Consider the following 22,338-nt stretch of genomic DNA (forward strand, 5'->3'; position numbering starts at 1 on the left):
TGTCTTTTTGTTTTTTTAATGGTTTCCTTTGCTATGTAAAAGCTTTTGAGTTTAATTAGGTCCTATTGGTTTATTTTTATTGTCATTATTCTAGGAAGTGGATCAAACAAGATGTTGCTGTGATTTATGTCAAAGAGCATTCTGCTTGTGTTTTCCTGTAGGAGCTTTATAGTATCTGGCCTTACATTTAGGTCTGTAATCCATTTTGAGTTTATTTTTGTATATGGTGTTAGAGAGTATTCTAATTTCATTCTTTTTACATATAGCTTTCCAGTTTTCCCAGCACCACTTATTGAAGAGACCATCTTTTTTCCACTGTATGTTCTTGCCTCCTTTGTCTTAGATTAGTTGGTGCTTGGGTTTATTTCTGGGCTGGCTATCCTGTTCCATTGATCTATATTTCTGTTTTTGTGGCAACACCATACTATGTTGGTAACTGTGGCTTTGGCTCTGTAGTATACTCTGAAGTCAGGGAGCCTGATTCCTCCAGTTCTGTTTTTCTTTTTCCGTATTGCTTTCGCTATTCAGGGTCTTTTGTGTTGCCATACACATTTTAAAATATTTTTTTCTAGTTCTATGAAGAATGTCCTTGGTAATTTGATAGCGATTACATTGAATCTGTAGATTGCCTGGGGTAGTATAGTCATTTTTGGCAATGCTGATTCTTCCAACTTCCAATCCAAAAGCATGGTATATATTTCCATCTGTTTGTGTCATCTTTGGTTTCTTTCATCAGTGTCTTATGATTTTCAGAGTACAGGGTTTTTTGTCAAAAAGAGAAACTAGGGGAGTTCCCGTCGTGGCGCAGTGGTTAACGAATCCGACTAGCAACTATGAGGTTGCGGGTTCGGTCCCTGCCCTTGCTCAGTGGGTTGACGATCCAGCATTGCCGTGAGCTGTGGTGTAGGTTGCAGATGCGGCTCGGATCCCGTGTTGCTGTGGCTCTGGTGTAGGCCGGTGGCTATAGCTCCGATTCAACCCCTAGCCTGGGAACCTCCATATGCCTCGGGAGCGGCCCAAGAAATAGCAAAAAGACAAAACAAAACAAAACAACCCCCCCCCCCCAAAAAAAAAACAAAACAAAACAAAAAAAAAAGAGAAACTAGGGAGACCATCCCATTTACCATCATATCAAAAAAGAATAAAATATTTAGGAATAAACCATTCTCCACTTTTTAATAGACTTTTGCTATGTTTGTTTTTCATTAAATCTTCCATGAAAAGCATCACTTCATCTTTTCCTTTGGGGAGTGTTAACCAAAGATTGAAGTTGTAGAATAAAAGCAATTCTATAACTTTTTTCTTATAAATATATGCTTTTTGTTGGCTGTGTGGAGAATTTAGGTGGATGACTCTGAGACCAAATGATCAGTCAGTGCCCTCAGGCTTGTCAGATAATCTTACACAACTTCATTCTTAGTCATGGGATAGCATTCTGCTGGTGTGTGAGGATGAAAGGTAGCCTGTGATTACTCAGAATTAGATGATCCTCTGACAATATTTTGTAAGTTCATACTAACCTTTCCTTGTTCCTAATGTGTTTCTAGCTTTCTCAGTGTCTTATTTCTTATCCAGCTCATCTCCATCTTCTCCCAAATCTGAAATCATTCCTTTAGCTTTCTCCTGTGTACCTTTTGGACCTTTGATTCTATCCTGGTGCCAGAAATTCCAGATCAGTCCATTGTCAGGTTTTTAGATCTTCACCTTGAAACCCACTCTGTCCACAACCATCCTTAAAATTTCTCTTTGTTTCACATCTCACACCCAAGCAATCAGCAAATCCTATAGGCTGTACCTCCTTTTGGGTTTTTTTTTTTTTTTTTGTCTTTTCTAGGGCCACACCCACAGTATATGGAGGTTCCCAGGCTAGGGGTCCAATCGGAGCTTCAGCTGCAGGCCTACACCACAGCCACAGCAATGCCAGATCCAAGCCGTGTCTGCGACCTACACCACAGTTCACAGCAACACTGGATCCTTAACCCCCTGAGAGAGGTCAGGGATCAAACCCGCAACTTCATGGTTTTTAGTTGGGTTCGTTAACCACTGCACCATGATGAGAACTCCCTAGAATCACAGTTTTTCACCATGTCCAGGGCTATCACCCTAGTCCCAGGCACCATTATTTCTTATTGCAGTAGCTTCCTTTAAGGGTCTCCTAGTTTTCCCCTAGTCCATTTATTTCTACACAATGGCCTGTATGATCTTTCTAAAATCCAAGTCAAGACTATTTTTCCCTTTTGTTGAGGACCTGCCAATGGCTCCTCATTTCAGTTAAAATAGAAGCCAAAGTCCTGTAGATCTTAAGAGTTCTCATCACAAAAAAAGGAAAAAAGAAGAAAAAGCAAAATATTTTTGTAATTATATGTGGTAGTGGATGTTAAGTCATACTGCGGTGATCATTTTTGAAATATTCAATTGACCCTTGAACAACATAGGGGTTGGGGGACCAAACCTTCCCCCACCCCCACCTATAAAGTTCGACTCCCTGCAAACTTTACTAATAACCTACTGTTGACTGGAAGCCTTACTGATAACATAAACATATTTTGTATGCTATATGTATTATATACTGTATTCTTAAAATAAGCTAAAGAACAGAAAATACTAAGAAAATCACAAATAAGTGAAAATAGATTTACAGAACTGTACTGTGTTTAGTGACACCATAAAGTTATGTTTTCTGTTAACGAGATGCATCATCGGTACCTATGTCAACATTGTCTAATATGATACAAAACACTGTAGGTATTATACATATTACTAACTCTAGATATCAAAAATGAAAAGGATAATGTGAAAAGGAAATTCTTGTTTATTTATTTAAAGGTATAATGATTGATTCATTGATAAGGAAAAAGCAGCAATGTGATTGCTTTAATGGTAGCCTAGGGTAATTGATACAGTTGCTTCACTGTACCCTGGCCTGTACACCAATGAATGAATCATTGTAAAATTTTTATGGCAAATGGTATTACACCCATATTTGTAATATAGTATTGGAAACATTATTTTAAAAAAAACCGATATGCTGATAAGCAGTAAGAAAACTAACACCTTATTAATTTTATACTAAATATCACCTTATGCCTATGTAAGGTTAGGCTAGCCACCTCAATACAAGTCTCACTCACAGTGTTCTACATGGTGAATAATTAGGTGGTGATGATGATAATGACACAAAAAATCTCATACAATTCTTGCTGTACAGTTACTAGATTTTCACACAAAGACACTCAGACAACAGATAAGCTTGTTAACTGTATGGCATGATGGCTATTAATACTCTTCATTAAGTAGAAGCAGATCACCACAAAAGTCTTCACAATGAGTAGGATGAAGAGGAGGGAGAGAGACTGGTCTTGTGCTTCAAAGGTGGTAGAGGTAAAAGAGGAGGAGGAGGTAGAAGCGGAGGCAGGAGAGGCAGACCCAGCTGGTGGACTTTCCAGAATACATAATAATTTCTGACTTTTTGCTTTTTCATTTATCTAGAAAGGTTTCTATATTGTTCCAGTCTTTCTTCTACCATTTGCTTTAGTTTCAGTGCCTATATAGGAAGATCCATATCATAAAAGAAGGCAAAAACAGTCTTGAATAATCAGAACCCTCTGTCAGATTGTCTAACGTCAATCTGTTTTCTGGTGCCGCTTCTTCTAACGTTTTCTTCCTCATCACCTGGCACTGGTTCTGAAGCACTCATCTCCATCAAGTCATCTTCTTGTCATTCCTCTGCCATGGTGTCTTATTAGCTCTGAAATTTCTCTAAGATCCATATCTTGAAACCCTTCATCTTCTACCATTTTTTGTCATATTCACAGTCTCTTTCATGATTTCCTTGGTTGGCTCTGTAGTCAGTCAATCCAGTGAAGTCATGCACAACATCTAGACCGTTTTCTCCAGCAGGTATTTATTGTTAAGGGCTTGATGGCTTTCACAGCTTTTTCTATAACAATGATGGCATTTTCAGTGGTATAATCTTTCTAGACTTTTGTGATGTTCTATCAGGGTTCTCTTCCGTAGTGTGACAGTCTTTTTCATAGAGTACCTTGTGTAGTTAGCCTTAAAGGTCCTTATGATCCCCTGGTGCAGAGGCTGAATTAGAGATGTTGTATTTGGGGGCAAGTAGGCCACTTTGACACCTTCACTGTTGAGCTCATGGGGCCCTGGGTGGTCAGGGCCATTGTCCAATATCAAAAGAACTTTAAAAGGCAAGGTACTTCCTGTTTTCAGGGACAGAACATCAATGGAACCATTCCAGAAAAAAAGGGTTCTTGTCCAGGCCTTCTTCTTGTATAAGCACAAGACTGGCAGCTGGTGTTGATCCTCCCTGTCAAGGCTTGAGTGTGAGCAGCTTTCTAGATGAGGACAGTTTTGATCATAAACCCGACTGTGCTTGCACACAGGAGTAGAGTTGGCCTGTCTCTTGCTGCCTTCCTCTGTGGGATCCCCCTCCCCCCCGCCAGAATAGGGCACTTTCACCTGCATTAAAAACTGTTCATGGAGGAGTTCTCATCGTGGCTCAGTGGAAATGAATCTGACTAGCATCCATGAGGATGCAGTTTCGATCCCTGACCTCGCTCGGTGGGTTAAGGATCTGGTATTGCTGTGGCTGTGATGTAGGCCAGCAGCTACAGTTCCAATTTGACCTCTAGCCCGGGAAACTCCATATGTCTTGGATGAGGCCCTAAAAAGAAAAACAAAAAACAAAACAAACAAACAAAAAAACACCCCACAAAAACCAAACCAAAACAAAAAACTGTTGATGGAGTTCCTGCTGTGGCACAGTGGGTTAAGGATCCAGTGTTGCCCCAGCTCCCAGCTTTGGCATAGGTTGCAGTGGCAGCTCAGATTTGATCCCTGGCCTAGGAAATTCCATATGCCACAGGTGCAGTTGAGAAATAAAGACAGAAAAATAAATCTGTTCAGCAGATTTCCTTTCTCTTCAGTGATTTTCTTTCTTTTCTTTTTCTTTCTTTTTTTTTTCTTTTTTTCTTTTTAGGGCCGCCCTTGCAGCATATGGAAGTTCTAGACTAGGGGTCGAATTGAAGCTACAGCTGCTGGCCTACACCACAGCCACAGCAACACTGGTTCCTTAACCCCCTGAGCGAGGCCAAGGATTGAACCTGCATCGTCATGGGTATTAGTTGGGTTTGTTAACCGCTGAGCCATGATGGGAACTCCAGGCTGCACTGTTTTTAAGTCTTTTAAATTACCACAAATCTCCAAAATATTTTCCAATGTATTTATTGAAAAAAATTCGTGCATAAGTGTACCTGCACAGTTCAAGCCCATGTTGTTCAAGGACCAACTATATACAAATATTGAATTATTATGTGGTACACCTGAAACTAATATAATATTAGATGTCAACTATATCTCAATAAAAAAGAAAAGCTGAAGTCCTCATAAAGGCTCACAAGGTCCCATGTGACCTGGCCATGCTAGTCCATGACATCTAACTGCTGGCCTTCTTCCAACCACACTGGCTGCCTTGCAAATCCTTGAATACACTAGCCCATTTTCTGGTGTTGACAGCGTCCTCTACTTGGAATTCTCTTTGCCTTTGTCTTTTTTTTTTTTTTAAGGGCTATGGAAGTTCCCAGGCAAGGGGTTGAATCGGAGCCACAGCTGCTGGCCTATTCCAGAGCCACAGCATTGCCAGATCTGAGCCCCATCAGCGACTTGCGCTGCAGCTCTCGGCAACACCAGATCTTTACCCACTGAGCAAGGCCAGAAATCGAACCCGCATCCTTATACTAGCCATGTTCTTAACATCTGAGCTATGGTGGGAAGTCCTCTTCACCTATGTCTTTGTGCCTAGCTCCTTCACCTTTTCCAAGGCTTTGCTGTGTCACCATCTCAGCAAGCCTTACTTGAGCACTCTGTTTAAAATTGTAATTTGTCTGTCTTCCTCCCCACCTTGTTACTCCTATTTCTCTTCTTTTGCTTCTTCCCCTTTGCATTTATCTGACGTGCTATTGATTTTATTTGTTCATTATCTGCCTCCCTTCACCAGAATCCTCGAAGGAAGGGGTTTTTGTCAGTTGTTTTTACTGCTTTGTAGCCAGCATCTGCGGGAGTGTATGTGGTGCTCAGTAAACACGTGGGAGATGTGTTACCTCAGTGCCCAGCCCTGAGGAAGTGCGTGTTGAAGGAGTGGAAGATTATTTTCTTTGTGACCAATCTTGCTGTCTTTTCCCCTCACTTTGATCCATTTTTTTTTACCACTCTTATTTATTCCTTAAATGATGCAAATAATGCCTAAATGCAAAAACCATATAGAGTTAAACATAAACATTCACTCTGTTGAAGTGTCACTTCAGAGTCTCACAACCACTGTCACAATGTAACTTCAGAATATCTTCATCACGCTAGAAGGAAACCCCGTTTCCATTAGCAGTCATGCCACATTCCCCTTTCTACCCAGCCCCTGCAAAGCATGAATCTACTTTCTGTATCTATCACTTTCCCTGTTCTTGGCATTTCATGTAAAGAGAATCATACCATCTGTGTGGGTGACTGACTTCTTTGAGCATGTTTTCAAGGTTCATCTATCTTGTAGCATGCATCAGCACTTCATTCCTTTTTATGTCCAAATAATGTTCCATTGTATTGATAAAATGTATTGGTTCCATTGTGTTATATTGTGTTGTATTGATACAATGTATTGATACATATAAAAAATTTTAGGAACACATAAATTTATTTTCAAGCTGTAAAGAAAAACAAGGGATTGATGAGTGTGAAATTCAGGGCAGTGGTTACTTTTCAGAAAAGTTTACTCCGGTGCTTCAAAGCTCATGGTAATATTCTATTTCTTCTGCTGGGTGGTAGGTATGAGACAGGCTGGGGCCTGGGACCCTTTGCTACAGTGGCTGCAGTGCTTGCTCAGTGATAAACATCTCCTCCAGCAACAAAACACAAAGAAACTATAAGGAGCTAAAAATAACTGTATGCAGGGGCAGTTAGGGCAAATGATGGGCAAGCGGACACAAAAAGATTAAAAAACCAGCTGCCACTTCTGAAGAGCAGACAGCAAAAGCAGGGTGTTTGGGAGTGAAAGCAGTATGCACACAACACCACCTAAGGGGGGGGCAGACCTCCTAAGCTACTCCTCTGACCGGATCCCCAGGACCCACCCTACCCTCACCACATATGAGGAAGCATGGAGCCCCGCCAGCACTCTAAGGCATCTAGCCCGTGAGGGGGGGAAATTGTTGCTTGTTTTTGCTCCCCTTGCTGTGGCAGGGGCCCTGATTAGCCTTGCCCTTATTTCTTGCCTGGCCTCTTATCAATTTATATTGATTAAGGAAGGCAGAGAACTCAGGTCAGTAACAGGTATAATTTTTTTCTAATTGAAGTATAGTTGATTTACAATATTCTGTTCGTTTCAGGTATACAGCAAAATGAGTTATGTATGTACTTTCTTTTCAGATTATTTTGTATTGATGAATTTTTGTTCATTATTTGATAAGATGTGGATTGTTTCCAGTTTGAGGCTATTGTGAATAATGCTGCCATGAATATATGTGTACAGGTGTTTGTGTGGCCATATGTTTTTATTTCTCTTGTGCGTATAGCTAGAAGTGTTTTTATTTCTCTGTGTGAGTCATATGTTAACTCTAAGATATGCCAAACTGTTCTCCACAGTGGCTACACCATTTTCCATTCCCCAAGCAATGCGTGAGGGTTCTAGTTTCTCCAAATTCTCACCAACGCTTATTACTGTATTTTTATCCATCTTAGTAGTAGTAAAGTAATATCTCATTATGGTTTCGATTTGCATTTTCCTAATTAACAGTGTTGGAGCATTTTTATTGTTCTATCTTATATGGAGAAGTATCTATTCAAACCCTTTGCTAGTTTTTTTTTTTTTTGATGGTAATAAACACGAGATCTACCCTCTCAGTGAATTTTATGTGTATATACAGTATTATTAACTATAAGCACAATTGTACAGCAGCTCTCTAGAGCTTTTTCATTTTGTGTTAGACCGAAACTCTCTAAAAACAATGTACAGCAACTCCTCATTCCCCGCTCTGAGATCCCAGCCTCTGGCAAACCACCATCCTATTTTCTGTTTCTATGAGCTTGACTACTTTAGATGCCTCACACAAGTGGAAGGAATAAGGCAGTATTTGTCCTCCTGTGTGTGGCTCATATCACTTAGTATAATGTGCTCAATGTTTGTTCACGTTGTCTCATGTTGCAGAATTTCCTTCTTTTTAAAAGCTGAATATTCCATTTGTATGTGTGTGTGTACAGTATTATCTCTATCTTTCATCTGTTAATGGACATTTAAGTTGTTTCCACTTCTTGGCTATTGTGAATAATAACTACAGTCAACAAGAGAGTGCAGATATCTCTTTGAAATCCTAATGCCGATTTTTTTTGGATAAATATAGAGAAGTGCGAATGATGGCATATCATACGGTAGTTCTATTTTTAGTCTTTTGAGGAAAGTCCATATTGTTTTTCATAGTAGCTACACCATTGTACATTTCTACCAACAATGTACAAAGGTTTCACTTTCTCAACATCTTTGCTAATACTTGTTATTTTCTGTTTGTTTGATTTTAAAATAACGACCATCCTAAGAGTTGTGAAGTGATATATCACAGTGTTTTGATTTGTGTTTCCCTAATGACTATTGATGTTAAACATCTTTTCATGTACTTCTTGGCCATCTGTACGTGTTCTTTGAAGAAATGTCTATTCAAGTCCTTTACTCATTTAAAAAATCAGGTTATTCATTTTTTTTGTTACTGAGTTGTAGGAGTTCCTTATATTTTGAATCTTAACCCCTTATCAGATATATACAGTTTGCAACTGTTTTCCCCCATTCTGTATGTTGCCTTTTACCTCTATTGATTCTTTCCTTTACCGTGCAGAGGCTTTTTAATTTGATGTAGTACCTCTGTCTACTTTTGTTTTTGTTGCCTGTGCTTTTGGTGTCTTATCTAAGAAATCATTTACAACACCCATGTTGTGAAGCTCTCCCTCTAGTTTTCCTGTAAGAGTTGTATAGCTTCAAGCCTTATGTTTAAGTCTTTGATCCATTCGGGGGTGTGTATGCTCTAAGATAAGTGTTCCATTTCATTCTTTTGTATGTGGATATCAGTTTTCCCAGTACCTTTTGTTGAAGAGACTATCCTTTCCCCATTGCTTAGTCTTGGCACCCTTGTTAATGATCATTTGACCCTATATGTGTGGGCTTATTTCTGGGCTCTCTATTCTGTTCTGTTTTTTATGTCTGTTTTTAAGCTAGTATCGTAGTGTTTTGATTACTGTGGCTTTGTAATGTTTTGAAATTGGGAAGTGTAAGCGTTGTTCTTTCTCAAGATTATTTTGGCTATTTGTGTGTGTGTGTGTCTTTTGTCTTTTTAGGGCATAACCCGTTGCACATGGAGGTTCCCAGGCTAGGGGTTGAATCAGAACTGTAGCTGCTGGTCTACACCTCAGCCATAGCAATACGGGATCTGAGCTGTGTCTGCAACCTGCACCACAGCTCAGAGCAATGCCGGATCCTGAACCCCCTGAGCAAGGCCAGGGATTGGACCTTTGTCCTCATGGATACTAGTTGGGTTTGTGAACCACTGAGCCACAATGGGAACTCCTATTTGGGATCCTTTGTGGTTAAATATAAATTTTAGAATTATTCTTCCTATTTCTGTAAAACACCATTGAGACTTTGATCGTAATTGCATTGACTCTGTGGATTATTTTGGGCACTGTAGACGTTTTAACAATATTAAGTTTTCCAATCCGTGAACATGGGTGTCTTTCCATTTATTTATATCATCTTTAATTTCTTTCAGCAATGTTTTGTAGTGTCTTTTGCCTCCTTGTCTAAATGTCTTAAGTCTTTTTTGACTCTGGTTAAATTTGTTCATAAGTATTTTGTTCTGTTTGATGCTATTGTAAATGAGACTGTTTTCTCAGTTTCTTTTTTGGATTGTCCATTGTTAATGTGCAGAAACACAACTGATTTTTATTTGTTGATTTTCTATACTACAACTTTGCTGAATATGTTTATTTGTTCTAACTGTGTGTGTGTGTGTGTGTAATCCTTAGGGTTTTCTACACGTGAGATCATATCATCTGGCTAGCATTTCCAATACTATGTTGAGTAGAACTGGTGAGAGTGGGCATTCTTAGCTGTTCCTAATCTTAAAGCAAAGGCTTTCAATTTTTCGCCACTGAGTATGATGTTAGCTGTGGGCTTTTCATAAATGGCCTTTATTATGTTGAGGTAATTTCCTTTTATTCCTAGTTTGCTCATTCTTTAATTGGGTTGCATTCTTCTTATTATATATGTATTTTTCCTTTTTCAGCTGCACCCACAGCATGTGGAAGTTTCTGGGCCAGAGAGCAAATCTGAGCTGTTTCTGTGACCTATGCCACAGCCGCGGCAATGCCGTATCCTTAAGCCACTGTGCTGGGCTGGGGATTGAACAGCAACATCACAGGGAGGAGCCTGATCATTCACCCACTCTGCCACAATGGGATCTCCCCTTTTTATTATTGACTTACAAGTGTTCTTCATATATTCTGAATACAAGTCCCTTATCAGAGATATGATTTGCAAATATTTTCTTCTATTCTGTGGAGTGTCATTTAAATACTTTCTTGATGGTATCTTTTTTTTTTTTTGGCCACATTCGGTATTTGGAAATTCCCAGGTCAGGGATTGAATCCAAGCTGCAGCTGAGACCTCTGCCACAGCTGTGGCAATGCTAGATCCTTAACCCACTGCGCTGGGCTGAGGATTGAACCTGCACCTCCACGGCCACCCAAGCTGCTGCAGTCAGTTTCTTAACCCACTGTACCACTGCAGTAATTCCATTGATGGTATCTTTTAAGTGGCAAATATTTTTAGCTTTTACATTTAGCTCTATGATACACTTTTAGTTAATTTTTATATATGGTGTGAGGTAAAGGTTCAAATCCACTCTTTTGCATGTGGGTATCCAGTTGTTTCACGATTTGTTGAGATTTTTTTCCCCATTGAATGATCTTGGCATACTTGTTGAAAATCAGCTGTCCATGGAGAGATGGATTTATTTATTTTCCTTTTTTCATTGAAGTATAGTTGATTTACAATGTTATGTTTCATGTAACAGCAAAGTGATTCAGTTATATGTACTTTTCAAATTTCTTTCCAGTGTAGGTTATTACAAGATATTGATATAGTTCCCTGTGCTATACAGTAAATCCTTGATGCTTATCTATTTTATGCATAGTAGTTTATGTCTGTTAACAGTTGGCTTTCTTTCTCACTTGTTCTTTCTTTTGTTCATTCGTTCATTTGTTTCTCTTTGTTTTTTCGTGGCTACGCCTGCAGTACGTGGAAGTTCCTGGGCCAGGGATTGAGCCTGTACCACAGCAGTGACCTGGGCAGCAGCAGTGACAATGCTGAGTCCTTAACCCACTGTGCCACAAGAGAACTCTGGATGGGTTTATTTCTGAACTCACAATTCTGTTCCCTAGATCTATATGTCTATCCTTACACCAGTACACTGCTGAGATTATTTTTGTCTTTTCAATTTTCCTCATTAGCTGAGTGACCTTGGAAAACTTAACTGCTTAGCATCAATTTCCTCACTTATAAATTGGAAATGCATTACCTATCTTCCTTCAGGATAGTTGTGAGGACTAAACAAGAATATAACAAAGCTCCTAGTTCAGTGCTTATCACCTAATGCTCCATTTAAAAAAGTTATAATGGGAATCAGCTTTCCCTTGATAATATTTCCTTTCCTTCTGGCTAATCCTCTCCGATAAAGACTACTCCTTATGGAGTTAATGGCACAGTGGCTAATGAATCTGACTAGGAACCATGAAGTTGTAGGTTCGGTCCCTGGCCTTGCTAAATGGGTTAAGGATCCGGCGTTGCCCATGAGCTGTGGTGTAGGTCACAGATGAGGCTCGGATCTCGCGTTGCTGTGGCTGTGGCGTAGGCCGGCGACTACAGCTCTGATTGGACCCCTAGCCTGGGAACCTCCATATGCTGCGGGGCAGCCCTAGAAAAGGCAAAAAGACCAAAAAAAAAAAAGGCTATTCCTTGTATTTTAAAATGTCTTATGGGTAAGATTGATTTAGTGAGAAGTAGGCATTTTTCTGTACCTCCACCAGGATTCAACAACTCCTTACCTGAAGAGCATGCCTTTTCTCAGATGACTGTCTGCTTATTTTTATTTTTATTTTTTTGCCACTGTGTATTAAGGGCACCTTCTGGCTTTCCCCAGTTACTGGAGAACCTGGCCTGGTCTCCATTTTTTTCCTGCATCCACACTGATGATCCAACATGCTGGTTATATTGTTCCTGGACCTACCTTCAGTGTTTCTTATTTCTATTTTCCTATCCACCAGCAGGGAAACCCTTTAGATTTATTATTGTTAGAACAACTGCATCTTGGATTTTAAATTATGAAATTCTCTTCCTTAATCAGTTTCTTTACCTGTTACTTAAAATGAATTTGGGATTAGATTCTGACCTCTAATCCCTCAGCCTCTCCCTGTTTCCTTGGTTTCCTATATTCTTCTTTAGTCCTTTGTTGGGCTCTCTCCAATGCTAAATTAACCTCACTCTCTGGTAGTTATTGCTGTTTTCTCTGCAAATCAATGAGGGTCTTTCCTATCCTAAACTGTCTCACTCTTCAACCTCTTATAAGATTTCTCTGTTTTTCACTGCATTTGTAAAGAGCATTCTTTACTTGGCACCTCACTTTTTAGTTTGTATTCATTCCCTAATGATGTGTTGTGACTGTAGAGGGGAGAGTTTTAACATAGCAGGCCTGAGGTTGCTATCTTTAGATGGGCCTGGCTGCAAGGGTTGGTTCTTTGCTGGAGCCTGGCAACTTGGCTTTTGAAAAGTTCCTTGCTTTTCAGATAACACTTGTGCCTGCTTGGGGCACTAAATGCCTGCTTTTCTTCCAGAAGGCTGGAATTTTTATAGTTAATAGTTTTTGTCTTTGTGCCTGTGACCAGCTCCCAGTAAAATCCTGGGGCCCTGAGTCTCAGTTGGGCTTCCCTGGGCAGAAACATTGCATAACATGTTGGAAGCTTGTGCATAGATTCCTCCAGACTCCACATGATGGGTCTTTTCCCCTTGTTGATCCTGTGAAATCTTTCTCTACAATAAACTATTGCCTCTGAATCCTGCAATTTCTTCTAGCAAATCACTGAATGTGTAGGTGGCCGTGGGACCGCTTAGAGTCCTTCCTTGTCACCCTTAATTCAAACTGCTCTCTAAAGGTTCATCTTTAGAAGTCTTGTCTAGTTCAGAACATCTGTTGACAATACTCTTGTTCCCAGAAACTCTCCTTCCTGGACTTCTGTAAGAATGCCCTACCCTGCCCCTCCTCACACCTCATTCATCTTCAGCGGTCATTATGATGCCCCTAAGTGCCAGGCATTTGGCTCAGTATATAATAGCTAGTGAAAGCAGTCATGGTGCAGCATATGGTCCAATGGGAGAAGACAAAAAGCAGATGGTACCTTCTGAGTAAAGTTCTTGTGTATGAGTGATTAAAAGCGGAGGTGAACTTCAGAAGTATGGTCAGTGAGGAAGTCAGTAGGGTGTCTGGAGATATAGCAAAGAAGTAGGATAAAGTCTGTTTGGTAAAGAACCAGAACAGCAGAGAACAGCATGTGTAAATGTTTAAAAAGTCACTTGGCATCCTCTGGGATTCAAAAGGAGCACTGTGTGGCTGGAACATTGTGAGAAGTGGGAGAGTGGAGAGGAGGCTGGAGGGCGGTGAGGTCCCCGATCACTTGGAGCTCTGTAGGCATGTTTAAAATTTCATATTAAGGGCAGCAGGAGGCTAGTAAAGGGTTTAATCAGCCAAGCAACAGGTATCTTTTTAAAAGATCATTCTTACGGGTTGTAGAGAGAATGGATTAGAGAGGGATAAGAAACGGAGAGCCTAGTTTGGAGATGACTAGTGATGTAGGTGAAAGATGGTGACGTTGGTCTGCGTGATGGCTGAGGAGATGGAGTGAATGGACTTTGAAATATGGAGTTCTGCAAGATTTTGACCTCACATATCTTCTATCTGCTCTTTCCTTTGGTGATTATCTTCATTCCCATATCTTTAACCTCTGTGTGAAAGACTCTAACTCTATGACCCTAATCCTGATGTGAGCCACTGTTTCACATTTTCAAAGGAATGGTTACATTTCAGAAATTTAAATGGTTCCAGAGCCACAATGCTTTGCTCCTTACTATCAGTGGGATCTTGGACCAGTTATTTTACTTCCTCTTGCTATGTTTCTTCTTCTATACAATGGAAATAATGCATTACCTACCTCATAGGATTGTAATGAAGATTAAAGGAGTCCGTACACAAACATTTTGACACTGGCTTGCACAAAGTAATCTTTCAACTTTAGCAAGATTCTACAGTTTCTCTGTCCCTGTATGTCATGAGTTGAACTGCCTCTAGCACCCAATCTAGCTCTTTCACTTAACATTTCCATTTCTATTAAATGGCACTAGTCGATGGCCACACCACCCTGAACACCCAATTTCATCTATTAATGGCACTAGCTAGAGATTCCAAACTGCACTCATATTTGACCCTTTGTGTCAATTCCCTTATTACACTGCAAGTAGAAACCTAAAATGAGAGATCGCTTTATTTTCTACTTTCATTTGCACATAATGTGAAAGTTATAGCTTCTTTTATTCATTCATCAACAAAGGCAGCTGACCCTTGGAAAACACGGCTTTGAACCGTGTGGGTCTACTTATACAAAGATTTTTTTCAGTACGTATATTGGAAAAATTTTTGAAGATTTGCAACAATTAAAAACCTTGCAGATTAACCATGTAGCCTAGAAATATAAAAAAAATTAAAAAGGTATGTCACAAATGTGTAAAATATATGTTAGATATACATATACAAAATACAAGTCAATCAGCTATTTATGTTATTGGTAAGGCTTCTGGCCAATAGCAGGCTATTAGTAGTAAGTTTTGGGTAGGCCAAAAGTTACACATAGATTTTCAGCTGTGTGGAGGGTCAGTACCCTCAAGGCCTGCGTTGTTTTATGTTCACTGAGTACTTACTATCAGAGTCAAGCAATTGGACTGTGTTCCTACTCATTTCTAATCTTTTGTCCTTCAGAGAGAATTTTTGCCATTTGAATTTTTGCCATTTTTTGAATACAAAAAACTGTATTTGTTGTGAGCCACACGGGAAGTCCTACAAAAAACTGTATTTGAAGGTCGTCAACAATCTTGACAGGAAACGAAGGAAAGTTCCTCTAAATGATCAAAATGAAGTTTCAGAGATCTTCAGTAAATGAAACAAATGAAATGATTGAAGAATATTTAAGCATGCTTTACTATCTCAAGGTTATTGACCTTACTACTCTAACTATGGGTACAAAAAGGTTTCAAGAGCAGTGACATCAAAGCTTATGACTAAGGAAAATGGTGCAGGCTGTTTATCCAGGTTTGACAGCAGCATTAGCCATTTCTGCTTATCCTCCGAGACTATGCCTTTGTGCTTAATGAATGTTCCTGTAGGTGGTCTATTAATACTGCGTACCTTATTTGGGTTTTGACTTTGAGTGTCAAATATTAAATAACTGACTTCTGAAGTTGGTCCTTTTCATGGAAATTTAATTAAAACTGGTTTTGGAGCACATTCTCCTCTGGGTCAAGAAGGTCTAAACTCTCCAGATATCAAGGACTGAGAGGATGAGGTGAGTACACAGGGAATTACAACACTGAGTTAAAGATAGAACAGTCACAGGGCTTAGCCACAGGGTACATAAGGGTGTATACAAAATGGATGATACCAAAGAATTTATTGTAAATGTAGTGGCAAGTACACTGAGAATAATTATCATTAAAAAGAATTAGAAAATTACACATGTTTAAAGTATGTGCTTTTTTCCACCACCTTTAAGTTATGGCTAGTACCATTTTAAGTACTGAAATACTTAATTTGATGGTCCAATTTCACATAATTTCATGACTCTGTCTTCATCTTAATTTTTAAACCACTTGACCATGAATTTCAGTTTCAATTAGTATTCTCTGTTTTTATCAATTCTGTAATGATCTGTAGAATCTTGTCATCTGGATGGAAAAAAAAAACAATGAATAAATTCATCACTGACTAATATTCCAACATATACACATGTAAATAGGTATACCTCATTAGAAGGGGTATTCTTTTAAATTAGAATGCAGAATTAATACCAGAGTATTCGCTATAAAATAGAGATGCCTCCATAGTATAATTCGTTACCCTACAAATATTATTTTTGTTTTTTTAAGGCTGTACCTGTGGCATATGGAGGTTCCCAGGCTAGGGATCGAATTGGAACTGCAGCTGCCAGCCTACACTCTAGCCACGTTAGATCTGAGCCGCGTCTCTGACCTACACCACAGCCCATGGCAATGGCTGGTCCTTAACCCACTGAACAAGGCCAGGGATCGAACCTGCGTCCTCGTGGATACTAGCTGGGTTCGTTACTGATGAGACATGATGGACACTCCTTACAAATATTATTTTGATTATCATTCTAATTATAGCATACCTGCTTTGACAAAAAGTAGGCAAAGGCCCGAAGAAATGATGTGATATACCTGTTACTCTTTTATAAGGAATTATTTCTTTAAAAATTCTTTTAAGACAAGAAGTCTGGCTCAGATATACTAAAGCCTTTTTAACTCTTCCACGTACTTCAGAATGTGTGAGGATTCCTATAGTATGGGCAAAGAATAAGGAACTGTGTATCATTTTCTCCATGTTTAGCACAAAGGAAACTTTTAACATGGATGTGCTCTTGAAGAGGTGTCAATGGCAAAGTGACAGACCTATCTACACAGCAAAGGAATCAGACATCGAATAATCTAACAAATAGGGCAACAGAGGATACGTTATGTGCTAGAAGTTTTAACAGCTGCTTCTACAGTTTCTCTGATAGAATGACTTCCTAAGAACTTCATAAGTACTTTCTGGATGGTTGTAATTATCAGGGCTCCAGACTGAAATTCTGTGTTTTATTAGACACTTCAATAAGAGAATGCTCTGTGGTTCAATGATTGCAATGGGGATTACTGATAACTAAGCCCATGGCCTGACACCAAGTTTTCTGGAGTCTACAGTGACCTTTAAAAAAAAAGGGTTGGGGGAAGAAAGATCACTTGTTGCAAAGGGGATATGGCAGGTTTAGAAAGAACCTCACAATTTTTAGTTTGAGGAAGAGCAGAGTAAAGGAAAGCACAAGAGCAATTTCAGTTTTGTTTTTTTTTTTTTTCAAAAGTTTGGGGTTCTGTCTCAACTTTTCTTATTATAAAGTCCAGAAAGAGAGGACTCTAATATTCTTTATCCTCCCACCTATGTCAAAAATACATGCTTCATCTAAGGGCAAGTTCTGCTTTCTTTCTCTTTGTTTTGGCTGTGCCTGTGGCATGTGGAAGTTCCTGGGCCAGAGAGTGAACCCACGCCACAGCAGCTACCTGCTGAAGCAGTGACAGTGCTGGATCTTTAACCCACTGAGGCATCATGGAACGCCTCTGCTTTCTCTTTTATGGCAAAGAGAAACACTGAAATCATTTTAACTTTTTTTTTTTTTAATTTAAAAGTTGTAGTTCAACTTGTTCTTTATATAATTCTTTCTAAGGCTGAATTGTAATGTACTGAATTCCACAAGAAGAGCCTACATCTCTTAATTAAGACCCCATCAAAGTTTCCAGCAGTACAGGAAAACTGATACAGTTTAATGCTATTTGTTCACCTTTAGTTATGCAAATAAACATGGCTTATGAGTCTTCAGGGTAGTAGCACTGAACCACTAGCTTCCCAAATTACACAACTATGAGAATTAACTGGGACACTTGTTAAATATAATCATATTGAACCCACTGATCAATTCTTAACACCATTAAAAGAAGGAAAACCAAACTGATGTGATGCAATGGGAAGATTATATTGTACCAACAAAAAAATTCTTTTCCTAAAAACTTGATTCTTATCAAGTCTTTAGATATAACTACCAATCTGTAGGAAATACAAGGAACAGAGAAACACATTAAATTAAAGCATGAAGATGCAACCACCTAAATCCTAAATATGAGAAATTCTACCAGAAAAATCTAGTTTATTAAAAATAAATTGCATTTGAAAATGAGGATCATAGTAGAGAGCTATTATAGATTAAAAGAGATTAAAATAACAACATGGCCATAGGCCTCTCCCCACAGAGGAAATTCAGGATGCCTGGAGTAGGTCTTTGGACTCTGTATTTTTTTTTTTTTTTTTTATAGGGCTACAGGTGTGTCATATGGAAGTTCCTAGGCTAGGGGTGGAAACAGAGCTGCAACTGCTGGCCTACGCCACAGCCACAGCAATGCCAGATCCAGGCTACATCTGAGAACCACACCACAGCTCATGGCAGCGCCAGATCCTTAACCCACTAAGCGAGGCCAGGGATTGAATCCACATCCTCATGGAAGGATAATGTACTTATTTTATACAGACTAACAGCTCTGCATTTATGAGAATGGTAGAGAAAACATGCTGGGAAACTCACAGAATATCCTTCTTTCTAATTTTTTATAATAACTATATCACTAGTTTACTAATATGCTAATAACTAGCAAAATTTACAAATACTCAGTTTTATCAACCTTTCTCTGTGACATGGCCAGAAGTTTGGAAGCAAAGCTTAGAAGAGGAAGGAATAAACTAAAAGAATGTTAAGAATTGTCTATGGGTCTGATGGAATTCACCATAAAATAAATTAATAATTTTTAATCACATGGAACTTAAGACTTTAATGAACTATAGAGTATGCCAGTGTTTAAAAGTGTACTATTTTCTACCAACTTTATAATCAAACACTTACTTTCAAGGGACATCTTAGGATTTTCAAGTTTTTTTCTTAAAACAGAATCAATGAGAACTCTTAGCTGCTTGAAAATGACAGCTATTTTTACAGGTGCCTGTTGAGAGGAGATGACAAATTAGAAAAATTTAATCCCAGGGAGTGTGAATGTGTTTAAATAATATCAATGTAAGCATAAATACCTTACTATGTGCTTTAGCATTTTAAGAAAAATATAAGCAAACTACTTCCTGTAGCTGATATGCAAATTTCAATTTCCCTATTAAATACTTATAAATTTGATATCTTTCCAAAATAAAGCAACCATTATTTCAACTGTTTTTAAAATGGAATTTTAAAAAACAGCTTTATTGAGGTATAACTTAGAGATCGTAAATATTTACTCACTGTGTACAATTCAGTGATTTTTAGTAAATTTAAAGTTGTGCATTTATTGAGGTATAACTTAGAGATCGTAAATATTTACTCACTGTGTACAATTCAGTGATTTTTAGTAAATTTAAAGTTGTGCAGTCATCACCACAATCCAGTTATAAACACTTCTCCCACTTCAGCCTCTTTATGAGAACTGCATGTATTTTTTTTTTTTTTTTTTGTCTTTTGTCTTTTGAGGGCCGCACCTGCGGCATATGGAGAATTCCAGGCTAGGGGTTGAATTGCAGCTGTTGCTGCCGGCCTACACCACAGCCACAGCAACGCCGGATCCGAGCCATGTCTGCGACCTACACCACAGCTCATGGCAATGCTGGATCTTTAACACACTGAGCGAGCCCAGGGATCGAACCCCGCAACCTCATGGTTCCTAGTTGGGTTTGTTTCCACTGAGCCACAACAGGAACTCCTGTATGTATTTTTAAGTTGCCTTTAAAATTTACATTTCCAGTCTTAGACAAACAACTATCATGATATATCACAGCAGAACGTATTAGATTTGCTTAAACTGGTCAGTGTTGTTGATAAGTTACCAGGATAAATGTATTGCTGGCAGCACTCATTGGTCTAATTTTTCTAGAGAATTTGACAATATGCATTACAAGCTATGAATCTGTTTGTGTCTTTGGTTTAAATCTTGCTCTACCATGAACAATCAAAGTAACCTAGGTTAGTTATTTAACTTCTCACTGAGCTTAAGTGCCTTGTTTACAGAAAGGAAACTATACAAATTATCTAACAAGATTATGAGGGAATTAAATTTGGGTTAATCCATGTAAAGTTAACTACTGAAGTACACAACACATGGCAAGTTATAATTGTTACTGACAATGAATGCAATCTGTAATTGCAATATAATCTGATTTTCAAATTTAATGTATTTAAAACCATACAGGCAAGATGAAATAAGGAAGTCTTCTATTTTGAGTCAAATTATAGGAATTATGCAAATTCTATTTTTTTTTTTTTCCCCCTGCTTTTTAGGGCCACAGCCACAACATATGGAGGTTCCTAGGCTAGGGGTCGAATTGGAGCTATAGCCACTGGTCTACACCACAGCTCACAGCAATGCTGGATCCTTAACCCACTGAGCAAGGCCAGGGATCGAACCTGTGTCCTCATGGATCCTAGTCAGATTTGTTTTCTCTGAGCCACAAGGGGAACTCCTAATAGAAAGTCTACCTCAAATGGTACTGGAAGTAGAAATTTTAATGAAACCAAAATGATTAGTTGTAGCATGTACCTGAAAGTAGATCCAGCCATCAACAGAGAGAAGACGTTCTCGGTGTTGAACCTCTATATCACCACCAAAAAGTAAAACTGAAAAAGGGGTTATCAGGGTAGTTTCCCTCAAATATACTCGGGCATACCTTATCTGCATAAAAATGAGAGAGAAAAGAATTCATTTACCTGTTTCCTGTAAGCATTTTCTATAATTTTCTAAATATTTTGTAAAGCTACATGTCTACATTCTCTTTTTTTCCTTTTCCTTTTTTGGGCTGCCCTGCAGCAGATGGAGTTCCCTGGCCAGGGATGAGATGGAAGCCGCAGTTGCGACCTCTACTGCAGCTGTGGCTACACTGGAACCTTTAAACCACTGTGGCAGGCCAGGGATCGAACCTGCATCTTGGTGCTGCAGAGACACTGCCAATCCCACTGTGCCACAGTGAGAATTCCTTACTCTTTTATATGCATAATTCGTCAGTTTTATAATAACCGCAATTACCACCTGTGCATTTATACTATTAAAAGGATTTTAAATATTAATTGTAGGGCTGAATTATCTTGAACATAAATGAAACTAAGAACAAGCAATTTTATAATGCTAATGCTATTAGTGCAAAAATAAAATTATGATTAAGTTTCAAAGCATCTGGTTTCTAGGCCAATGTTTAGTGCTGGTCAATAGTCAGAAATTTGTTATGTTTTATATTTAAGTTTGATGATATTCTGGGAGTTGTTCGAGCCAGTGCTTGAAATTGTGGAAATTATCTTGAACATAAATGAAACTAAGAACCAGCAATTTTATAATGCTAATGCTGTTAATTAGTGCAAAAATAAAATTATGATTAAGTTTCAAAGCATTCGGCTTCTAGGCCAGTGTTCAGTGCTGGTCATTAGTCAGAAATTTGTTATGTTTTGTATTTAAGTTTGATGATACGGTGGGAGTTATTCAAGCTAGTTCTTGAAATTGTGGATCCTTGTTAATTTAATGAGCTGTGATTCAAAAAGTTGACTGTTTTAATCATAATCTACAAATATTTGCTATTACATTATCTTAGGTTGCACTATGACTTAAACTGTTACCACATCATATATAGTTCAATCCCATCCTACATCTCCTTTATTTGGAAATGTGGGAAAAAGACATGTTATATGGTTTTTTTTGAGAAGCCATGTACATCTTGATTTCAAATATGAACAAAAATGAACACCTCAATTTAAGAACCAAATATAATACTTGTTCAGCATCCTAACTTCTAGAATAATGCCCTGAATGTTAGAATTTAAGAATGAGCACTTTACCTTCTCCTGGTATAGAAGCCATCCATAAGTTTGCAGATCTCGATTTACTGAGGATGGATGTACTTGTGCTTTGCCTTGGGCTGTCTCCACAATGCAAGCCAATTTTTCTGTAACATCAACTGATTTTGTATAAATTATCTTCCCCACGTTGTCATACAGTCCAGCAGTCAGTACAGCCTTAAGAAGGGCAATTTCTTGGAAGGAAAGGGTCTGTGAAGCTCTGTTTCCTTCTGAGCCATTAAAACTTGTGGGTGATGAAAATCCTGCTGCCTTAACCAACTTTATTAACTCCTGCTTTACATCCTAGATTGGTTTGTTAAAAAGAGAGAAGGTCATAATCAATTAAAATAGAGATGTTACCAAACAACCTTGTAATTTATATTATTCTTTCCTATTAAAATTGACAGGATGCCAAAAAGCTAAAAATATGATCATCACATGATCCAGCAATTCCGCTGCTGGGTATATATCCAAAAAATACAAAAACACTAATTTGAAAAGATACATGTACCT

General features: G+C 38.5%; 1 protein-coding gene and 1 long non-coding RNA gene across 4 annotated transcripts in view; one reads left to right on the forward strand and one right to left on the reverse strand.

Moving 5' to 3' along the window:
- Positions 1–22,338, forward strand: part of LOC110257321 (uncharacterized) — a 48,365-nt gene that overhangs the window by 19,153 nt on the left and 6,874 nt on the right. The gene's annotated exons all lie outside the window — the stretch shown is intronic.
- The window catches only part of DHX29 (DExH-box helicase 29), a 51,239-nt gene continuing 44,698 nt past the window's right edge, over positions 15,798–22,338 (reverse strand). For all 3 annotated transcript variants that reach the window (XR_014831301.1, XM_003133948.7, XM_085002228.1), the window contains 4 exons: positions 21,826–22,128; positions 20,543–20,674; positions 18,868–18,964; positions 15,798–16,090 (listed from right to left, as the gene is read on the reverse strand). Coding sequence is in view for 2 of the 3 variants with exons in the window: in XM_003133948.7 (XP_003133996.1) it covers positions 16,035–16,090; positions 18,868–18,964; positions 20,543–20,674; positions 21,826–22,128 (588 nt within the window). In the remaining variant the exon portion in view is untranslated. The remainder of the gene's footprint in view (positions 16,091–18,867; positions 18,965–20,542; positions 20,675–21,825; positions 22,129–22,338) is intronic.

Source organism: Sus scrofa, chromosome 16, assembly GCF_054392235.1.
Source record: "Sus scrofa isolate SSC_HxYL_T2T_F1_AM1 chromosome 16, Sscrofa_HxYL_maternal_Yorkshire_Landrace_v2.0, whole genome shotgun sequence".
Lineage (NCBI taxonomy): Eukaryota > Metazoa > Chordata > Mammalia > Artiodactyla > Suidae > Sus > Sus scrofa.